The sequence below is a fragment of the Anopheles darlingi genome, chromosome 2 (genome assembly GCF_943734745.1).
Source record: "Anopheles darlingi chromosome 2, idAnoDarlMG_H_01, whole genome shotgun sequence".
Classification (NCBI taxonomy): domain Eukaryota; kingdom Metazoa; phylum Arthropoda; class Insecta; order Diptera; family Culicidae; genus Anopheles; species Anopheles darlingi.
The window spans coordinates 10,921,772-10,939,271 of record NC_064874.1 but is presented as its reverse complement, the minus strand read 5'-3'; the positions used below and the strand labels follow the sequence as shown (position 1 = coordinate 10,939,271).

Here is a 17,500-nt window from a genome sequence, read left to right as displayed (position 1 = left end):
GGGCCACTTGAACCAAAGTGCCATCCGCATCTATTGCAATCTCATTTGCCAATGCCTAGCAAGTGCAAAGGTTGTGTAAGCAGTGGGCCAAATCCTATCACAAGTTTCTTTTTTTTTTTTTTTTCATTAATCCCGAGTCACACGAGTCAGCTATTATAATATATTGCTTCTATTAGTTCCCACAAACCTCCTATTATTTATTCTTTTATAAGCGCATCGCGTGAAAACAGATTATCGCTACTCTATACTTTGTTGCGTGTTGCTAGAATATTGTTTTATCGCGTTTCGGTTCCAGTTTCCCATTACCATGTTTCTAGAATCTAAGCTTTAATTTGCTTTTGTTAATCTGATATCCACTTTGCCCGCAGGGTGGATCAAGATTCGAGGCATTGCATTGCATGCATTTATCATCGGAAAAGTCGCTACAAAGCGCCAAATTGTCGAACAAGTGCTTGACTAATGCTGGGCCTGGTGGGTTCGTTAATGTATTCGCTTGCGTGTGGTGCGCTACAAGCGCAATCTTTTATGATACTAGTCATTGATGTGTTTGTTTCATTATATCCGTTTTATAGTCTGCATCAAACTGTGTAGCAATTGTCGGAACAAAATGTTGATTTTAGAAGCAAATGTTAGGTTTATCTCGTTTTAGAAATGTTCTTCTTTAGCCAAATTGTCCGGAATACCAAAGATTGTCAAACAAAAGATAAGCGAATATTCCACGGAAACGGTGGCGATATGAAATTAATGAAACCAAATCAATCTCATAAGGAAAACGGATTTCCTGGCTCCACTGGTAGTACGCCTCCCCAACGCAGGGATTTCCAGGGTTGCAGGGTTGTTATGAAATGGCCAGTTAGTTCAAACCGCCGAAGCCTCTGAGAGTGGACCGGCGGCGATGCCTGCGTCGACGATCCTCATGGTCGTCCCACACACACAGGCACACCACACCTCCAGTTTAGATGCGAGTTTGATGGATGCAGGGTGCAATGAATGCTAAATGATGGCGCGACTCTTGCCATAGGATAGCCTAATCGTTAGTAACTAATGGAAGGATGTGTACGTGTGTGTGTGTGCGTGTATGTATGTGTGTTATTAACAGTGCAATCAGGTGCAAAGTGTTTGCTGTAACAACGTACAGTATTCAGTTTTCCTCTTTTAAATAGTGCAACTTATTTATAGCAAAACATGTAATGAGTATGGTGAATGTTAAAACTGTTGGAAAGTATAGATAGGTAGGCAGGGCGAGAGGGGAGTTGTATAAGAAGAGTGAAAAGAGCAGAGCAGAATGAAGTCTCACTATATTGTTGGAAATAGTTTTAACTGGAATCCATATATGTTTCCTTCCGAACGTGGCATATCTTCTTGCTGTTACTGAATGAAGAAACAGATGTAACTTTGTACAACCCCCTTCTAAAGCAGTCGCACAGCGATCAGAGCTGAATCGTCAACAATTGTGCGACTCTAATTAGTTGCTTTTAGTTTGTTGCAAAGCATCGCCACCGCACCGTATTCGCGTGTAGCGGTGCATGTTGAACGTGTTGTAAAAGCGTGCTCGTGTTTAGTTGTTAATAATGCGTTCGCATGCGTTTATGTTATGTATTGCTGCATCCTGTACGTATCACGTGTATCCCTTTCGTTTGTGACCGTTGTTGTAAAACGATGTGAGAGGAGGAAAGAGAGAATGCAGTAAGTGCAAGACGCTTTTGGAAAATAGAACCGTTATTGTAGTGTAGCTCCCGCTGCAGTTTGCAAAACTCCCCGACTAGTGCGCGGGGAAAGGCTTTGAGCTTTGCATATACGGGTGCGCGAGTGCCGCTGCTGCGTGCTTTGTGAGTGGTTGTCAAAAGCGAAGGTAGAATATAATCGGGGATTGTCCAACCACTACAACCCCCCTTTAATTTCTGCTTCGATTTCGGTCAACGCTCCACGTGAACCAGCTCCGTGGAGGGATATGGCACCGTTTATTATTGAGTGAAAGAAGAAAGCGGAAAGCAAAACCAAAAACCAAAAATCACATATTCGACAAGTCGCCTTTTATACGCTCTCCTGTGGTCGTCATGTCGTATTGTTGCCATTCCTCCACGTGGTGCTTTCACACAGCGACACAGCGAAGATAGGAAGGAAACGCACATTATGTAACAACTAAAAATTGAAGAAAATCTGAAACTACCCCAAAAAGAAGCAGAACAAACATGAAAAAATCACACAAATCCGTCTGATAATATTTAAAGCGAAGAAAAGAGAAAATGACTATTGCAGTCGCTGCAGTAAAATCGGTGTCAAACGCTATTTGAAGCCGAACCAGAGAGATTTGTAGATCCTGCAACATGCCTCCAGGGAGGAGGAAAGCAAGAAGACAAGGCTGCAAGCAACGCATTTGAGCACCAACAAAACAGGTGTCCTATGCCACTTGTAACTGAGGCTGCTGTATGCGCTACAACTGTCTCTTGAAACCATTGAGGACTGTTTTAATAGAAATCCGTGCCGGGTGTCGCGCTCTAGCTCTGTTGAGATCAGCAAAATTAAAAGCAAAAGAAAGATTAGTTGATGCTCTGAATGGCCATACTAAGAGCTATGACTTTATTGTAAGCTCGTTTGCTTCTAAACTTCTTTTGCTCAGCTCCGGTTTGGGGAACTAAAGTACCTTGTTTGTTCGGAAATTCCTTTCTTCTAATCCACTGATAATTAGGTCTTGCGTTTGAATTGAACAATGATTTTAGCATAACAGAAGATAACTTATTACTAGTGTTCGTTTATCTATTTGTTCGTTGAAACTCGAGCTCTATGGGATTGATATTTGACCAAGAACTGAAGCGTGAACACCGGCAGGATGTTTGATTCAGCATGGGTAGACAGCTATAAGAAAAGCAGGTGACCGACGGCTAGAACAAAACATACGCAGATTGCATTCAATAGGCACGCTGTGGAGAACGGCGGCGGTGAGAATGGTAAGATGAATGATTCGTGTACATTAGTTGCATGTTAGGTAGAGTAAAAACACTACAATATTAACCATACTGTAACAACAAACAACAACAACAACAAAAACAACAATACATTATGCCAGACACCGACGGGTGGTCAATGAATCGCGAATGATGATGATGAATTCGGGAAAAAAAAACCCTCAAAACAAACCAAAACGAGAGAAAGAACCGAAAATAAAATCAACAAAAGTACCCTCATTATGCGTATAATTAGTGGCTCGTCGTGTCGGGCGTGTCACATACACCGATGTTTATACACGAAGCAGCCATAATTACCAAAAAGCAAAGCAAGCAAAAAGAGAAAACAAAGGAAAACATAAAGATGGAAGGCAAACCAAACAAAATATATACACAGCAAAGTGAATAGCGAAGCGATAAGAGGTCACCAGAATATATGAATAATTAGCGCAAACTGCATGTTACACAAGTCAAGAAAAGGAAGCGTGCGAATGGAACAGTGGTGAAACGGCTCGCCTCAAACCGTTCGATAGGGACCGCAACACCTGCGGTCCGTGCCTGATGGTAAGGTGCGCGTGCACGTTAAAGAGAAACCAAAAATTTGGATTAAAAAATCAAGATCGAAAGACAGCCTTTTCCGGAAAAGAAGGTGGAAAGGTGGCTCCAACGACGCACGTATATGGCACAAACACGGGAAATAAGTATATATATATACATATAAATTATATATATATACATATATACATACATACATACATATAAGATGTGAACCATGTATTGGGCAGAAATATGTGGTGTGGATGTAAGAAAAAGTCAAAGTGAGAAACAAATTTAGACATTTATAAGGACACGCCAGGCATATCGCGCCAAGCTGAAGCGCTAATGCAGGCGAGAATTGGTTTTACGATGAGCAAGTGAAACACACAAGGCCGCCTCGGTGTACGTACGTTAGTTTTCGCGAGCTCCTACTCCCACAGATTGATGAGCAATTTAGTAGAGGCAAGGAGCAGCAGACATTCGATTATGAGATGAGAAACAAAGTACCAGCCAGCCGCAAGTACTCCCAAACCGACCGACTGTGGCGCATTTGTTTCGAAGCGCAAAACACGTGAATAAGATCGCACGATTCGATCTTCGCTTTGATCAAACGCATTAAGCACCCCACGTAGTATTTGTATGTGTGTGTGTGTGTGTGTGTGTGTGTGTGTGCACGTGTGTATGTGTGCGGGTGTGAGTCTGTACGTACTACCGTCGTACTTCCCTACCATGCCTACCTGCTACGCTCTGGCAAGGATCCACCGCTTCAGATTCGGTGGAGCCGCATATCGTTGAGTGTTGCGATCGTAGAAAATAAACGCAAACACAAAACAATTGAAAAAGAAACAAACAAAACATACAATGTAGGATGAAATTATGAAAATATTAAAAAAAAACCCACAAATGTCCCACCGTGAACCACAAAACCACCATCCCCCACCCCTTTTCGCTTTCCGCGTCGTCGTCGTCCTTATTAATCAAGATCTACGATCCACCCACGCGATGCATACCCACACACATCCACACACGTACACAAGCTGCTAATGCTGCGCTGCAATTCCCAAGTGGTGCACCTTTTAAAGCATCTCTCTTGTGTTGTGTTTTCCCGTAAAAGACTGTCCTTTCCTTTTGTGCGGTTTCTAATCGAAGGGCAAAGAATGAGTGCATGAGTGGCCGTCTTTTCAGGACACCGGTTGTGCCCTGAAAGAGCAGAGTACGGGTGTATGAACGCGAATGAGAGTGAATGTGTGATTGGATTATTTTATCAAGTGACCCGGAATCATAGCAGCCATAGCCAAGGGTTCAGATGGCGAGCGGTCATAGCTAATACACCGTCCCGTTACCGGTTCACGATATGCTATTCATCTTAGCAGACGATTACAAAAGCATGCACTTCTATAACATACCTGTGGCGTAACCGACATCATTGATTCATAAATGGCCGGCCTCTTTTGACTGAGGATGTTATTTGGAGTTGGACTGTTGAAACGCACCGCGCTGAATCCTTCGACTACTAGATTCCCGGAACCATGAGCTTGGGTGCCAGTACAAAACGCGTAGCTCTGTGTATGGGACTCCAGGATAGCGGTATGTCGTTTATTGATTTTCCGTGTTTCGTACTCTGTGGACGAACACTCTGCTCGCTTCCGAAATATCAAAATGTGTGACCCCGAGTGGTGTGATAATAGATAATCGCGTCGCAAGCAACCAGGTCCTTATCGGCAATTCTACATGAGCAAAACCAAAACTAAAACCAGAAATCAAAGTTTGCCGTAATGTGTGGCATTGGTGCAGTGAGCGAAAGCGAAAAGAAGTCGAGGATCAAGAGACAACGCCACTCAGCAGACAGCCATGAGTGGAAATGGAAATATTGGCACGTTTGTTAATTTTCAACGTGCTGCAGAATGTCTGAGGCACTCGCAAAGGATACCAAAAACTTATATGAGTAAGAAAAACGCGTTGAGGGCTAATCCTTTAAAATTCCTAGCAATGCGACGGTGTGAGTGTGTGTAAATGGAAAATCGCAGAAGAAATTATCCCCTGAAGCCGCTATTCTGAGATAATATTTAGACAACAAAAGGAAAACGGAAACCTCTTTGAACGTGTGTGTGCGAGTGTGTGTGAGTGTGTGTGTGTGTGATGATATGTGTATGAGTGTCCTGTATTGATTTAATTGAAGTCAAACCTCCCGTATATTGTCTACCCGGTGTCATCAGGCATTGGATTCGGCTGCTGCGACCGGGATCCGGCAGATCTCCAAAAAAAGATGCAGAAGAAAATGAAGACGCCTGATTAAAGCACAAACAGAAGAAAACATAACCCCACTTTTATGGAGTAAAAATGGCAGCAAACGGTAATCCACACAAACACACCTACACACAAAAAAAAATCTCTTAAGGAAAAGCGGCAGACGCTGCGGGCGCGCCACATCTCATCTCTAGCGCGTTGGAGTGGCGTTATGGGACAATGATGATCTAGCACCGCGCCAGATTACACAGCTGTAAAGCGGGGTCAAGATTGCATATAGAAGAAAATAAGAAACCAAGTTTACAAAGGAAAAATACAAAAACAGAAAAAAACAAAAAATAGCGTCGTGTCGTAATGGGAACCTGGGGAGGGAAAAGCAAGGGATGAAAACTAATTCGCGGCAAAAGGAGAAAAACAGTGGAAAGAATGAGGTAGAACGGTGGATATATTAATATAAATACCAAAAATATTATATAACAACAAAAATAAAACAAACAATGCATATATATTTATATATGTATATATGTAAATTATTTATATATACATGTATACATATATAGATATGTTGAAACGTGATTATACCACAAAGGCGTGTAGTGATATTGTTATAATATTTCAACAGGTCGGTTTTCCAATGCCCCTAATCTCCATAGGGGTAGTGATGTCGTCCATATCTAGTGCTGTTGTTGTCCAATGCTCGTGATTTGATGCTGACGTCCTCCATGTCGCTAGTCCAGCAGAATCAAGAAATCGAGGCCAATACAGGTGCTCCATTTTACTTTCGCGCCTTCTACGCCTGAAATCCAAAGAAGGGTTGTCGTCGTCGTCGTCTATTATTCTCACCTGCTTCCTTCCTTTGACGATGGTTATGATTCTACAGTACAAAGATGACATATCTTGTTCAAAAGCTGACCATGCTCCATACTTGACCAGCGCAGCCTCTATATTCCGTTGATTCTGGGCGACTTACCGTTTTCAGCCATCTTTCGTGGTTCGTTTTTGGCGAGGTGGAAGGTTGTAATGTTACAAGAGTTTTTGGACCTTTTCCTATAGATAGCTTAAGTACAGCTTTAAACGGCCCGGCGGACATGACGAGGTGGCCGAGAGGTTAAGGCGTTGGACTGCTAATCCAATGTGCTCTGCACGCGTGGGTTCGAATCCCATCCTCGTCGACCAAGTGTTCTTTTTTATTTTATTCGCTTTTCTCGTTTGACCAAAAGGCATATAGGTGACACGTTAATTTCGTAACTGGCCCGAATCGGCTGCGCGCAACTTGTATTGCCACCTGCGCCCAATTTTGGAAGGATGAGGTGTCGAAGGACGACAAATAATTGCACATTGTTGCGTTTCAATAAACTGATGCGTTTAATTCTTAGTAAAGTAGAGAGAGAGAGAGAGACAGAGTGAAAAGCGAACAAAAAAAAGTTTCTTCCGACGAGGATGGGATTCGAACCCACGCGTGCAGAGCACATTGGATTAGCAGTCCAACGCCTTAACCTCTCGGCCACCTCGTCTTTTTTGAAGGTCAACCAACAACGGTATTAAAACATAGCTGTCATTACTTGAACTACGAACCACTGCTACAAACTTACCTATGAAAACAACAGTTTACTTCCACTAAATATTCATTACGAATAAAAAAAAAAAGAAGGTTGGATTATCGAACATTACTGTGTACAGAACGAAAATAGACAGATGATCGCTTGTTTCCAACCGTTCGCCTCTACCGCTCACGTGTTTTCAGTGAACGTCCTCGAGCTAGCTGCATAAAAAGGATGGATATTTACTTACGATCGACTTACTTCTGAACCAACCTCATTCTGGGATAACAACCCAGATGTGTTTTCCTGCCAGTGCTTGATCTCTCGCCATTAACCGTGCCGTTGACCGTTTTGGCGTTCGGACGTCATAATTCTCGAAAGCGGCTTTACGACGGCAAACAGAAAAAATGAAATTGAAATAAATAAATAAGTGAAAAGTTATCCACTGCTGCGGGAAACGACATTTAATTTTAGCGGATCGCACGCGACGCCATTCACGACCTTATCATCGCGGCAGATGGTTCTGGTTCATCCCGATTAATATGCTAGCAGCACGTCGTAGAGGGAACGTAACCTTCAATTTTTTTTACGCTAAATATGAGTTGATCTAAATCAAAGCAACACACACGTAGGTATATTAATAAAGATGTACTGCCGCCTAACAGGCTTAAACAGCGCCGGGTTGGTCGTGGTCAACCATGGTGACCGCAAACGAGGTCCACGGACACGGTGCCTTGGTTGGGAGAAAAGATGGCATTGTAATTAAATGATCCTTTGGATGATTTCCTTCGGCCGTATCCAGACGAGGCCAAGCCAAAACCCGCCAGACTAGAGCAGCTGGCGTTTTCATGTTTCGCCTTCTGGTTCAACGGTAGTAGGGTGTTTGGTCGAGGGAAAACGCGAAAGAAAAACCAAAACACACGCTTCGTGTATAGTGTACAGCTGTGTGTGCGGTTCCTTTGCGTTCTTGGGGAAAACCAGCGCGGTACAGGGGCCTACAGCACACTTGCTGCCAACGCTCGTTTCCTCGTAAACTCACGAGAGCGCCGAATGACGGTGTACGTCATGCCAAACATGCGCCAATTTTCCCGTCCCCAGACAGAGCGTAGGGCAGGAAAAATCCCTCCACACGAGACGGCCTCCGGCACCGTAGTTTGTGTTTTGATGCCGTCGGAAGCGGACGTGAAATCGAAAATTCATTGAATCGGCTCCTCGCTGCTTCGTGCAACAAGTGGACTTCTTGAAAGGGAGCCGGGTGAACCGACATATCGATCCAACAAACTAGAACGACTCTGCGACGGCATCCTTTGGCCTAGTATCCGTAGCGACTGTTGCTCTCCATCACTACTCCGTACCCCAGCTGTGCTGCAATTCGTTTGTGTATCGGATCGAATTTCTTACGGAGGGTAGTTCTAGCCAAGCGAAAACGGCGATGAGATATCCAAACACGCTCGATCTCAATACGTACCGGGCGTACATGTGTGCCAGGCACTTGAATCGTGACAAACACCGGCAGCTCGATGCCATCAATCTGGACTGGGACTTGAATGTAGCGGAACCGCTCAAAACGCTGTGTCTGAAGGCGATCGCCGAAAACTGGATGACGGTACCGTACTTCCGCGAGCTTCCCCTGTGCGAAGACCGACAGTATCTTCTGGATCTGTTGGATCTAAACTTTCCACTCGAGAATCTGTGTGCCCGCGTCCGTAGCGATGCATTTTGGAAGCGGGCATTCCAGCACCGTTGGCGCAATTTTGTCCCCATCGAGGTGGGCTCAAAACCTTGGATCCGGATCTATCTTGAGCAGCATCTGTCGGAGACGATCGAACATCTGAAGCCGGCCGACTATGATCAGGAGAGTGTGAGGAAAATCATCGATCTGTGCTCGCCGTTTGTGCGGGAACTGCGTATCGAACGGCTGCAACCATCGCTCTCCGACAACAGTGATCACGTGCCATTCGACATGATACTCGGGTGTTTGCGGAAGCTGCAGCGAATCAGCTTAACGTACGATGTGAAGGACGTTGGCCACAATTTCTTTCTCGGATGCGCGACCATCACGGAGATGGATGTGAAACTGATGACGCAGGGTCTGGAGCGGTGCGGAGATTTGACCGAATTCCGGTTGCACAGCAGTAAACTCGAACCGACCATGATGAAGCGCATCAGCGCGGCACTGATCAAGGGCTGCCCCAACCTGACCACGATCGCTTTTCCACACTGTCGCTGTGGCGATATCGGTCTGCGGGCGTTCTGCGAACCGATCAAACCGAACTCTTTCACCAATATACGGGAGATCGTGCTGACTAACAACTTCCTGTGTAAGTTGTCTCAAAGCCGCGTTTCGACATCGATCAGAGCCTTACAATATTTGTCATCTTGCCCTTCCAGCTCCGGAAAGTGTCCAGGAGCTTACGTGGCGCCTGCGGCATCGCCCTATCCAGCGACTAGACCTCCGGCTCAATCCCATCCTCACCGATGGTGCGATGATCATCATGACGGGCGTGCTGTACATGCCACTGAAAGAGTAAGTGCCGAGTAACATGCTGAAGGATGCGAACCGCCATTCATTGTGATCTGCCATCCTTTCGCTCTAGACTCAATCTAAGTTGCTGTTCGATCGATGAGCAAATCGAGGAACATTTGCTGATGTTGATACGGTTCAACTCTACCATCAGGCGGCTCGATATTTCCTCGAACCGTCTGGGACCGGCCATGGGCGAACGGTTGCTGCAGCGAGTGCGCGAGAATAAAGCGCTCCAGCATTTCGATCTACGCAATACGGACATTTCGTATGATGTGCGGGCGATCATCGATGAGGTGATCCTTGAAAATCGCGATCCACACAGCTTGAGCAGCTGGTAGCGTAGAAGATCCCTCTGTATTATCTATATTTTGCTCTATGTGTGAATTATGAGTGTGTACTAATTGAATATACTTTAAATGGTGCGTGATGAAAACTCCAACCCGTTCAACGAAGTTTCATTTCCCGCCGTAAACCGAATTCAAAATATTATTGCCACTGCAGCACAACTGTCCATCTAGCTGCATGGGTTAGCCCATTGGCTACATGGGTTATTTGGGTCGCGCGAACAACAAAAAAACACGTCAGCCTTTAAATAAAAATCGTATTTCGTGTCGGCGAGGTGGATTTATTTCGTGGATTTTGCTTGCGCTATCGCGGACATACTTTAGAATTCTGTTGTCCTAGTGCCGCAGGACAAAAGTGCAGTCAGACCGTGAGCGAAGTGGGAATATCGGATAGCCTGGCGAGAGCAGAAAATCTCCGGCGCGGCTTTTCACGTAGAAAACCACACATCGGGGTGTCCCGGACTATTTTCCCGAAATGTTGTTAAATCTGCACGATACGGGGTCGATCGCGGACAATCGGCGGTTAGGGACGGTTCTGTTGTTCATATTAATAGAACTGTTCCTCGACGGTAAGCCCAAATAAGCCTCTTGTGTACCGCTTTTCCACGGATAGCCAAACACTGACGTGTACTTTGCGCACCGCGAGCGCCGTGCCGCACGCGCCGTTGCTGTGGGACCAAGAAGAAGAGGAGGAAATCCGGAATCCTAATCAAGGAACATGTATCCTTCCAGGTGCCGAAAGTGCTTCACAGGCCGAGATTGAGCGACATCTCGAGATGGGCCGAGACTTCCTGGCCCGAGGTCAACTCTCGGACGCACTAACGCATTACCATGCAGCGGTCGGTAAGTGGCTGGGATGGGGCAGGGGGGAGGGCACACGCATAGTTTACTAATCGGGGGCACGTACGACAGGTGCGAGTCCAGATCAGCTGTGGTGTTGTGGTAACTTTTCAAAGCCATTTCGGGCTGTTTTCCTCCTGGCTAACTAGCCGAGCACAGCTGCTTATCAAAATCTTCCACTGAAAATGGCTTATCAGTCCAAATATGTGGCACCAATATCGCAGCGACACGTACTCCTCGTCGCTATATTTGCATTATCTGTTTCAATCTGTTATACCGCGAGATCTTGTTGGTGGATCATCAGCAGTGGTTGCTTTGATAAGACAAACGGGTTTTAACTGGACCATGGCCGGGTGTTCTTTATAATAATTCTATTATATTCTCTCAATTTTCTGAACATCGCAGAAGGCGACCCGAGCAACTACCTGACGTACTTCAAGCGTGGCACGGTCTACTTTGCCCTCGGTAAGGCCAAGTTCGCCGTCAGCGACTTCTCCCGGGTGCTGGAACTAAAACCCGACTTTACGGCTGCCCGGGCCCAGCGTGCCTCCGTCTTCCTGAAGATGGGTGACTTCGATAATGCCGAGACAGATCTGATGGTGGTGTTACGGCACGATCCGCATAACCCGGACGCAAATCAACAGTACAGCCGGATCGGGCCGGCCCGCGACCAATGGTACCTGTGCGTGGATGTGATGGAACGGGGTGATTACACGACCGCGATCGCACTCCTCACCCAACTGCTCGAGTACTGCCCATGGTCGGTGGAGATTCGGGAAGCTCGGGCTCAAATGTACCTGCGCATCGGTGACCGGATGGCTGCCGTTAGTGATTTCCGCTCGGTGAACCGGCTGTCACAGGACAGTACCGATGGGTACTATCAGCTGTCGCGCATTCTGTACGATGTCGGTGATTCCGGGGCGGCATTGAAGGAGATTCGCGAGTGTCTCCGATTGGATCCTGAGCATAAAGACTGCTTTCCGTTTTACAAAAAGATTAAGAAGGTGGACAAGGTGTACGTGGAGGCGCAACTAGCCCGAGAGGAGCAGCGGTACGGGGATTGTATTGCCGGGGGTGAGAAGTTGATCAAGCTGGAACCGGATGTGCCAATGATCGTGTACAATGGTAAACAGCTGCTGTGCAGCTGTCTTGTGAAGGACGAACAGTTTACGACGGCGGTAACGAGGTGCCGGGAAGCGCTCGACATCTACAGCGATCCGGAGGTGATGTGTGACCGGGCGGAAGCGCTGGTCGGGGCGGAGATGTACGATGAAGCGATCGTGCAGTACCGGGAGGCGCTCGAAATCAACGATAATCTGCAGCGAGCGAAGGACGGTATCGAGCATGCACAGCGCGTGCAGAAGCAGGCGGAACGGCGAGACTACTACAAGATCCTGGGTGTGAAGCGGTCGGCCACGAAGCAGGAGATCGTGAAGGCGTACCGGAAAGCGGCCCAAAAGTGGCACCCCGACAACTTCCAGGGTGATGAGAAGAAAATGGCCGAGAAGAAGTTCATTGACATTGCGGCGGCCAAGGAGGTGCTGACGGATCCGGAGAAGCGAAAGCAGTTCGATGCCGGCCAGGATCCGCTCGATCCGGAGGCGGGCCGCAATGGATTCGGTGGCGGAAATCCCTTCCATCACTTCCACCACGGGTCACCGTTCCAGTTCAAGTTCCACTTTACGTAAAGGGGCGGCAACAGGGTGCCTGATCGTGATAGCAGCTGCATACCTCTACACGCGCGTTTCAAGCTTAGCTGCCGATGAGGATAACAATGATGATGATGATGATGCAGATGAAGTACACGCCTTAGGAGATCGGACCTTCGGAGGTGGATCTACGGAGACAAGAAAATGAGAAACAAGCAATGCACGCTCAACAATGTAGGGACAAACGAGGGGGGAATGCCACAAAGTCTAGGAGATTCACAAAAACACAGAAACGTGCCAGCTTTAATTTATTTCTTCCTTATCAACGGAGCTCTTTTCCGAGTTCTTGCGGCCGGCGTGTGCATTAGTGCATTCTACCATACAGGGAGGGACTGATGGGAGTTAAAGACCGTGCGCTCGTTTCCCCGATAACCATGTGTGCGAGCAATGTGGAGATAGGTCGTACAAGACTTTGCGGTCCAACCTATTCTGTGTACCTATGAATCCACATCCTAGCATCTACCACAAGCTGTACAAGTGACTGAGCAGAATAGTTGAGAGCCGCCGGAGGCGAAAAAAATATCACAGAGCGCGAAGGTGAAAAAAACTAGCTTCATAAAATATTTTGTAAATAATAATTACATATGCTTTGATTAAAACTTAATTCATAAAATAAATTGCTAGTGATATTAATGATGGAGTTCTATTATCTTGGTGAAATGCCGCCTCAGCAGACGATTTCTGTTGAGAATATTGGCGCTGACGTGTCCAACTAAAAGGATAGGTTTCCCGAAGTGCATCTCGGTTGGCTTATAAAATGTGTAAATTCAACCTCATACATTAACCATAACTGGAATAAGTGTTCAATATTGAAATGAGATAGGCTCTGAATGATTAAAATCAATATTTTCCGGAATAATTTTACCTCAACGGCCGATTTGAAGAAACGAATTCCACTTTTTTATTCGCCGTGGCCACACGAGGCGTAAACGCTAGCGTAAATATAAAAATAAGGGTTAAGCATAAATGGATTTACGCGTCAATTTATAACTCCGCGTGACGTGTATACTTTTTGGCATTAATTTCTACAATTACGTTAGAATTTACGCTTCGTCTGGCCACGGCTAAAAGTCCCTTTTGCAATCAAGCAACGAAACCCATTTTATATCCAGAGCGACTGGGTAACTGTCACCGCGAACGGAAATAGAACGGCCGTCAAACGACACCGACTGACAGCCACTGTCAAGTTCTCTCTCTTTTTCCGGCATCGTGTACGCTAGCTGGACACAACATCTGCGAAAGGTAGTGAAAAATTCGAAAAATCTTCTTGAAAACAATCCCATCCTCCCGAATCGTCCGTCGATGATCTGCATCGCTGAACCGCCCACTCGCTACATCAAGTTTTGGGAGGTTTTATGCTTCGTGATTCCGAAAAATCGATCGATTTCTGGGTGTTGTTGACAGTGGTGTGTGCCCCGGTTGTATCCGAGCGCTGACATGCCGCCAGCGCCGCAAGCAACGCCTCGGTTTCGGTTTGATTCGCAAATAAGATACTGTTTTCAGCGAAATGCTAGTAAACTGTGGAAAAGAACGACGAACCACGGCTTCCGTCGATGCGATTGTTTTCATGGAGATACCCTAACCTGCTCCCTCCGGGCTAAACACACCTGCACCCAGAGAAGAACCCCGATCTGACTAATGGATGTTCTTGTTTTGTTCTGTTGCAGCCTGATTAGCAATGGCTGATACCGCTAAGAAACCGGCCCCGGCCAAGAAGGCCGCACCGAAGAAGGCAGCCGCAGCGGCTGCTCCCGCCGCCAAGGCTGCTGCCACGAAGGGATCGAAGAAAACCGATCGTGCTGCCATCCGCGCCCGTACCCACAAGCCAAAGGGAGAGCGCACGCCGAAACCGGCACTACCCCGCACCGTCAAAAGCTGCGGTAGACTGTGGGCGAAGGCTATCTTCACCGGCTACAAGCGCGGTCTGCGCAACCAGCACGAGAACCACGCACTGTTGAAGATCGAAGGTTGCCGCAACCGCAAGAGCGTCCTGTTCTACATTGGCAAGCGTTGCGTGTACGTGTACCGTGGCAAGGCGAAGCGCAACGTGCCCGGAGGAACGAAGAAGTCCACCATCCGCGCCATCTGGGGCAAGATTACCCGTTCGCACGGTAACAGTGGCAGCGTACGTGCCCGATTCCGCAAGAACCTGCCCGGACACGCCATGGGCCATCGCATCCGTATCGTAAGTATACCCTCGGTCGCAGTTGCCGATCCCGTTGCTAGATGTCGAGTTTATTCTTAACGTTTGGTTCCCGTTTTGTCTTTGCAGATGCTTTACCCGTCGCGTATCTAAATGCAAGTGAGAAATGGTGTGTACATTTATAATGGAATCCTACAATAAAAGAGCGAAGTTCTCAGTACCTCCAGGATAAATGTAATTCGAGTTTGAGTTGAGGTGTTTCGTTGCTGTCCGCTGTGGACGCCGTGTTTCCGAATCATTCTATGTTGTGGTTGTGGTGTCGGTGTTGTTCTAATTCCTCCAATATATACAGTTCATGCGGGGGAGCCAGGTGTGATAGTGATTTGCTGCAATAGCCATAGATGATACTTTGGTCCTTGTTGCACCACGAAGACAAGTATGTATAGTATATAATACATAAACGTATAATGACGAAGTATAAATTACACATCTATTCTTTGGAATAACGTTCTTAAAATCTTTCGCAAAAACTTTCGCTCATAGGCTGCTCTATAGCTACTGTTTAACAATAAATGTCCAAGAACGCTATAAGCACACTTTGTTTTACATAACTGATGCAGTGTGGGCCTTCCGTTGACGTTTGAATTATCGCTTTTCTTGTGTGCATGAGAGACCTTGTTGTTGTTGATTGAACACATGTATCTTTCAAATTCTAGTCACTTCAACTCATGAATACTGATTATTTAAGAATGAAGTGTAACAAAAAGAGAAAGTCTACAGCTATCGACACTCCAACCTAGCCCAGTATCGCGATTGTATCATCCCCTGGTCAAACCCACCGGCGCCACGACCCTTGTCGTCGCGCCTTGCCATTTCCCCTGCATGCTAATCCATCAAAAACTAATTAGGAAATTGGATGCCGCCACAGCCCCTCAGTTGTAGACCAGCAGAGACCATGCTGGACAACCCAATGTCGTCGAACGCCTGCGTTCCCCATGATGAGTACGACACACTGATACAAATGAACTGCCATCAGCCGACCGACCGGAGCAAAAGGATGGTAGAAAATGTAGATTACAATAACTTGTCCGTCCGGTTCTCCAAGAGTGGTGGTACTTGGGATGAGTAACATAAACAAGGGAGACATATTATAAAAAGTTCACAAGACACACACACGCAGGTTCAAAATGGAAGGCTGCCTTATGCAATCCGAAGATCAATTGGAATTCAATTTGCTTGAATGGATCATAACTCTAAATACGCTAATACTCTCCACGGTGGTGGTGGCCTCGTTATGATTATTAAATGGTACACGATTAAGTGATAGCCGGTCACCGCCATCACTGACGACAGCGTCTACCACGTCTCGCTGCCTTGCAAGGTGGAATGGAATAGAAATTAATTAATTGGAAATTGATATTGTCCATCGAAGCTGCGTGGACGAGTTCTTCGTGCCCATATCCGATTTCAATCAAGCGCATTAATCCCGACGGCACCGTTCTAACTCTCGAAGCTGGAAAATCGATTTCGCTCTACTTGTCTGCCGTGCAAAACGCTAGCATACCCTGGAGGCCGGGATTCGCGAAGAATTTTGAACAACTTTTAAGTTGCTTTTTCGCAGGAGTATCTTTGAATTGATTGTAACAGCTGGGTAATCGAAATGAGGAAAGAAAACGAAGAGACGAGATCGTCGAAAGAAACTACCGAACCTGGTTTGGGCCATCAGGAGTCAATGAGGCGTGTTTGACAAACCGATTACCCTACAAGTTATGTGTCTGCACGTGACTGTTCCAAAACGCAAAGGAATATCAATTACCGCAGGCACGGTTCGTCCAGTTCCGCCAAGCATTGTGCGCAAGCTTGCGAAATTGATTTTACAACTGCACTTTCTGCTACTTTGCTGTGGCCACGACCACACCGACCGCAGGTTTGAGATGCGTTCGGAGTAGCCCAAAGACATGTTACTAACCAGACCCATCATCGACCGCTTTTGACAGGCAGCATGTGTCCAACAGTTGCTGGAGCAGTAGTGCGTGCAGAGCCGAGATCCTCGACCTGCGGACTCGAATCCGCCCAAAAACCTTTCTCTCACGATCTTCGCTTCAGCCACTTAGCTGCATTCTCGTTTCACTGGAATACTGGCGTGTCGTTTATGGCCACAGCAGTAGTGGCTCGGATCCATACAAATGTTACTTTTAACTTCACTTCCCAGCTCAACGCACGGCACGTGTTAGCTTGTCTCCAGTAACGATCGTACGAGACGGGGTGGAAAGTGCAAATTATCCTACGACTGCAGTTTGACTGCAGCTTTCGCATACTGGCGCTTTCCATAGATAAACGGTTCAAAAATTGACTATCGTGTTTAGTTTGGACGTCTCTAGTGGATCGTGAAAATGAAGAGACTGATTTCTTGTTTTATTCATTGAACCGGAACAGCGTCTAGCAACCAACCAGCAATTTGTCTTCAGTATATGCAACACTAAACCACACCTTTTACATGGCGAATCATCAAATTCGTTCTATATTCAATTTAAAATACTGTTATCATTTTCTTCAGTAACATTTGAAATATCGGAAGCTATCGGTCGGTATTTCTCTTGTGGAGAAATATCGAAGGAATTGCCAGTTACATTTCCAACGAATGCATTAGAAGCACATTCGTACAAC

General features: G+C 46.3%; 4 protein-coding genes and 2 non-coding genes across 8 annotated transcripts in view; 5 read left to right on the top strand and 1 right to left on the bottom strand.

Moving 5' to 3' along the window:
• LOC125950343 (protein kinase C) overlaps positions 1 to 6,430 on the top strand; it is a 20,939-nt gene extending 14,509 nt beyond the window's left edge. For 2 of the 3 annotated variants that reach the window (XM_049678261.1, XM_049678262.1), the window contains one exon: positions 1 to 6,430. This exon is cut by the window's left edge and continues 881 nt beyond it. The gene's annotated coding sequence lies outside the window, so the exon portion shown is untranslated. The other variant, XM_049678263.1, reaches the window with a different exon arrangement.
• A 389-nt stretch (positions 6,431 to 6,819) lies between these two features.
• Positions 6,820 to 6,901, top strand: Trnas-gcu (transfer RNA serine (anticodon GCU)). The gene has a single exon. It is a non-coding gene; the product is annotated as a tRNA-Ser (tRNA).
• A 260-nt stretch (positions 6,902 to 7,161) lies between these two features.
• Positions 7,162 to 7,243, bottom strand: Trnas-gcu (transfer RNA serine (anticodon GCU)). Its single transcript has one exon. It is a non-coding gene; the product is annotated as a tRNA-Ser (tRNA).
• A 948-nt stretch (positions 7,244 to 8,191) lies between these two features.
• On the top strand, positions 8,192 to 10,222 carry LOC125950359 (uncharacterized). Its single transcript, XM_049678289.1, has 3 exons — positions 8,192 to 9,591; positions 9,662 to 9,797; positions 9,868 to 10,222. Exons 1-3 carry the CDS (start codon positions 8,703 to 8,705, stop codon positions 10,133 to 10,135), a joined length of 1,293 nt encoding a protein of 430 aa, XP_049534246.1. The 5' UTR covers positions 8,192 to 8,702; the 3' UTR covers positions 10,136 to 10,222.
• Positions 10,223 to 10,364: 142 nt separating this feature from the next.
• LOC125950352 (dnaJ homolog subfamily C member 3) lies at positions 10,365 to 13,318 on the top strand. Its single transcript, XM_049678278.1, has 3 exons — positions 10,365 to 10,710; positions 10,874 to 10,984; positions 11,387 to 13,318. Exons 1-3 carry the CDS (start codon positions 10,617 to 10,619, stop codon positions 12,667 to 12,669), a joined length of 1,488 nt encoding a protein of 495 aa, XP_049534235.1. The 5' UTR covers positions 10,365 to 10,616; the 3' UTR covers positions 12,670 to 13,318.
• Positions 13,319 to 13,834: 516 nt separating this feature from the next.
• On the top strand, positions 13,835 to 15,059 carry LOC125950377 (60S ribosomal protein L35a). The gene is made up of 3 exons (XM_049678316.1): positions 13,835 to 13,932; positions 14,358 to 14,875; positions 14,963 to 15,059. The coding sequence occupies exons 2-3, from the start codon at positions 14,369 to 14,371 to the stop codon at positions 14,984 to 14,986; spliced, it is 531 nt and encodes a 176-aa protein (XP_049534273.1). The 5' UTR covers positions 13,835 to 13,932; positions 14,358 to 14,368; the 3' UTR covers positions 14,987 to 15,059.
• Positions 15,060 to 17,500: the final 2,441 nt, after the last annotated feature.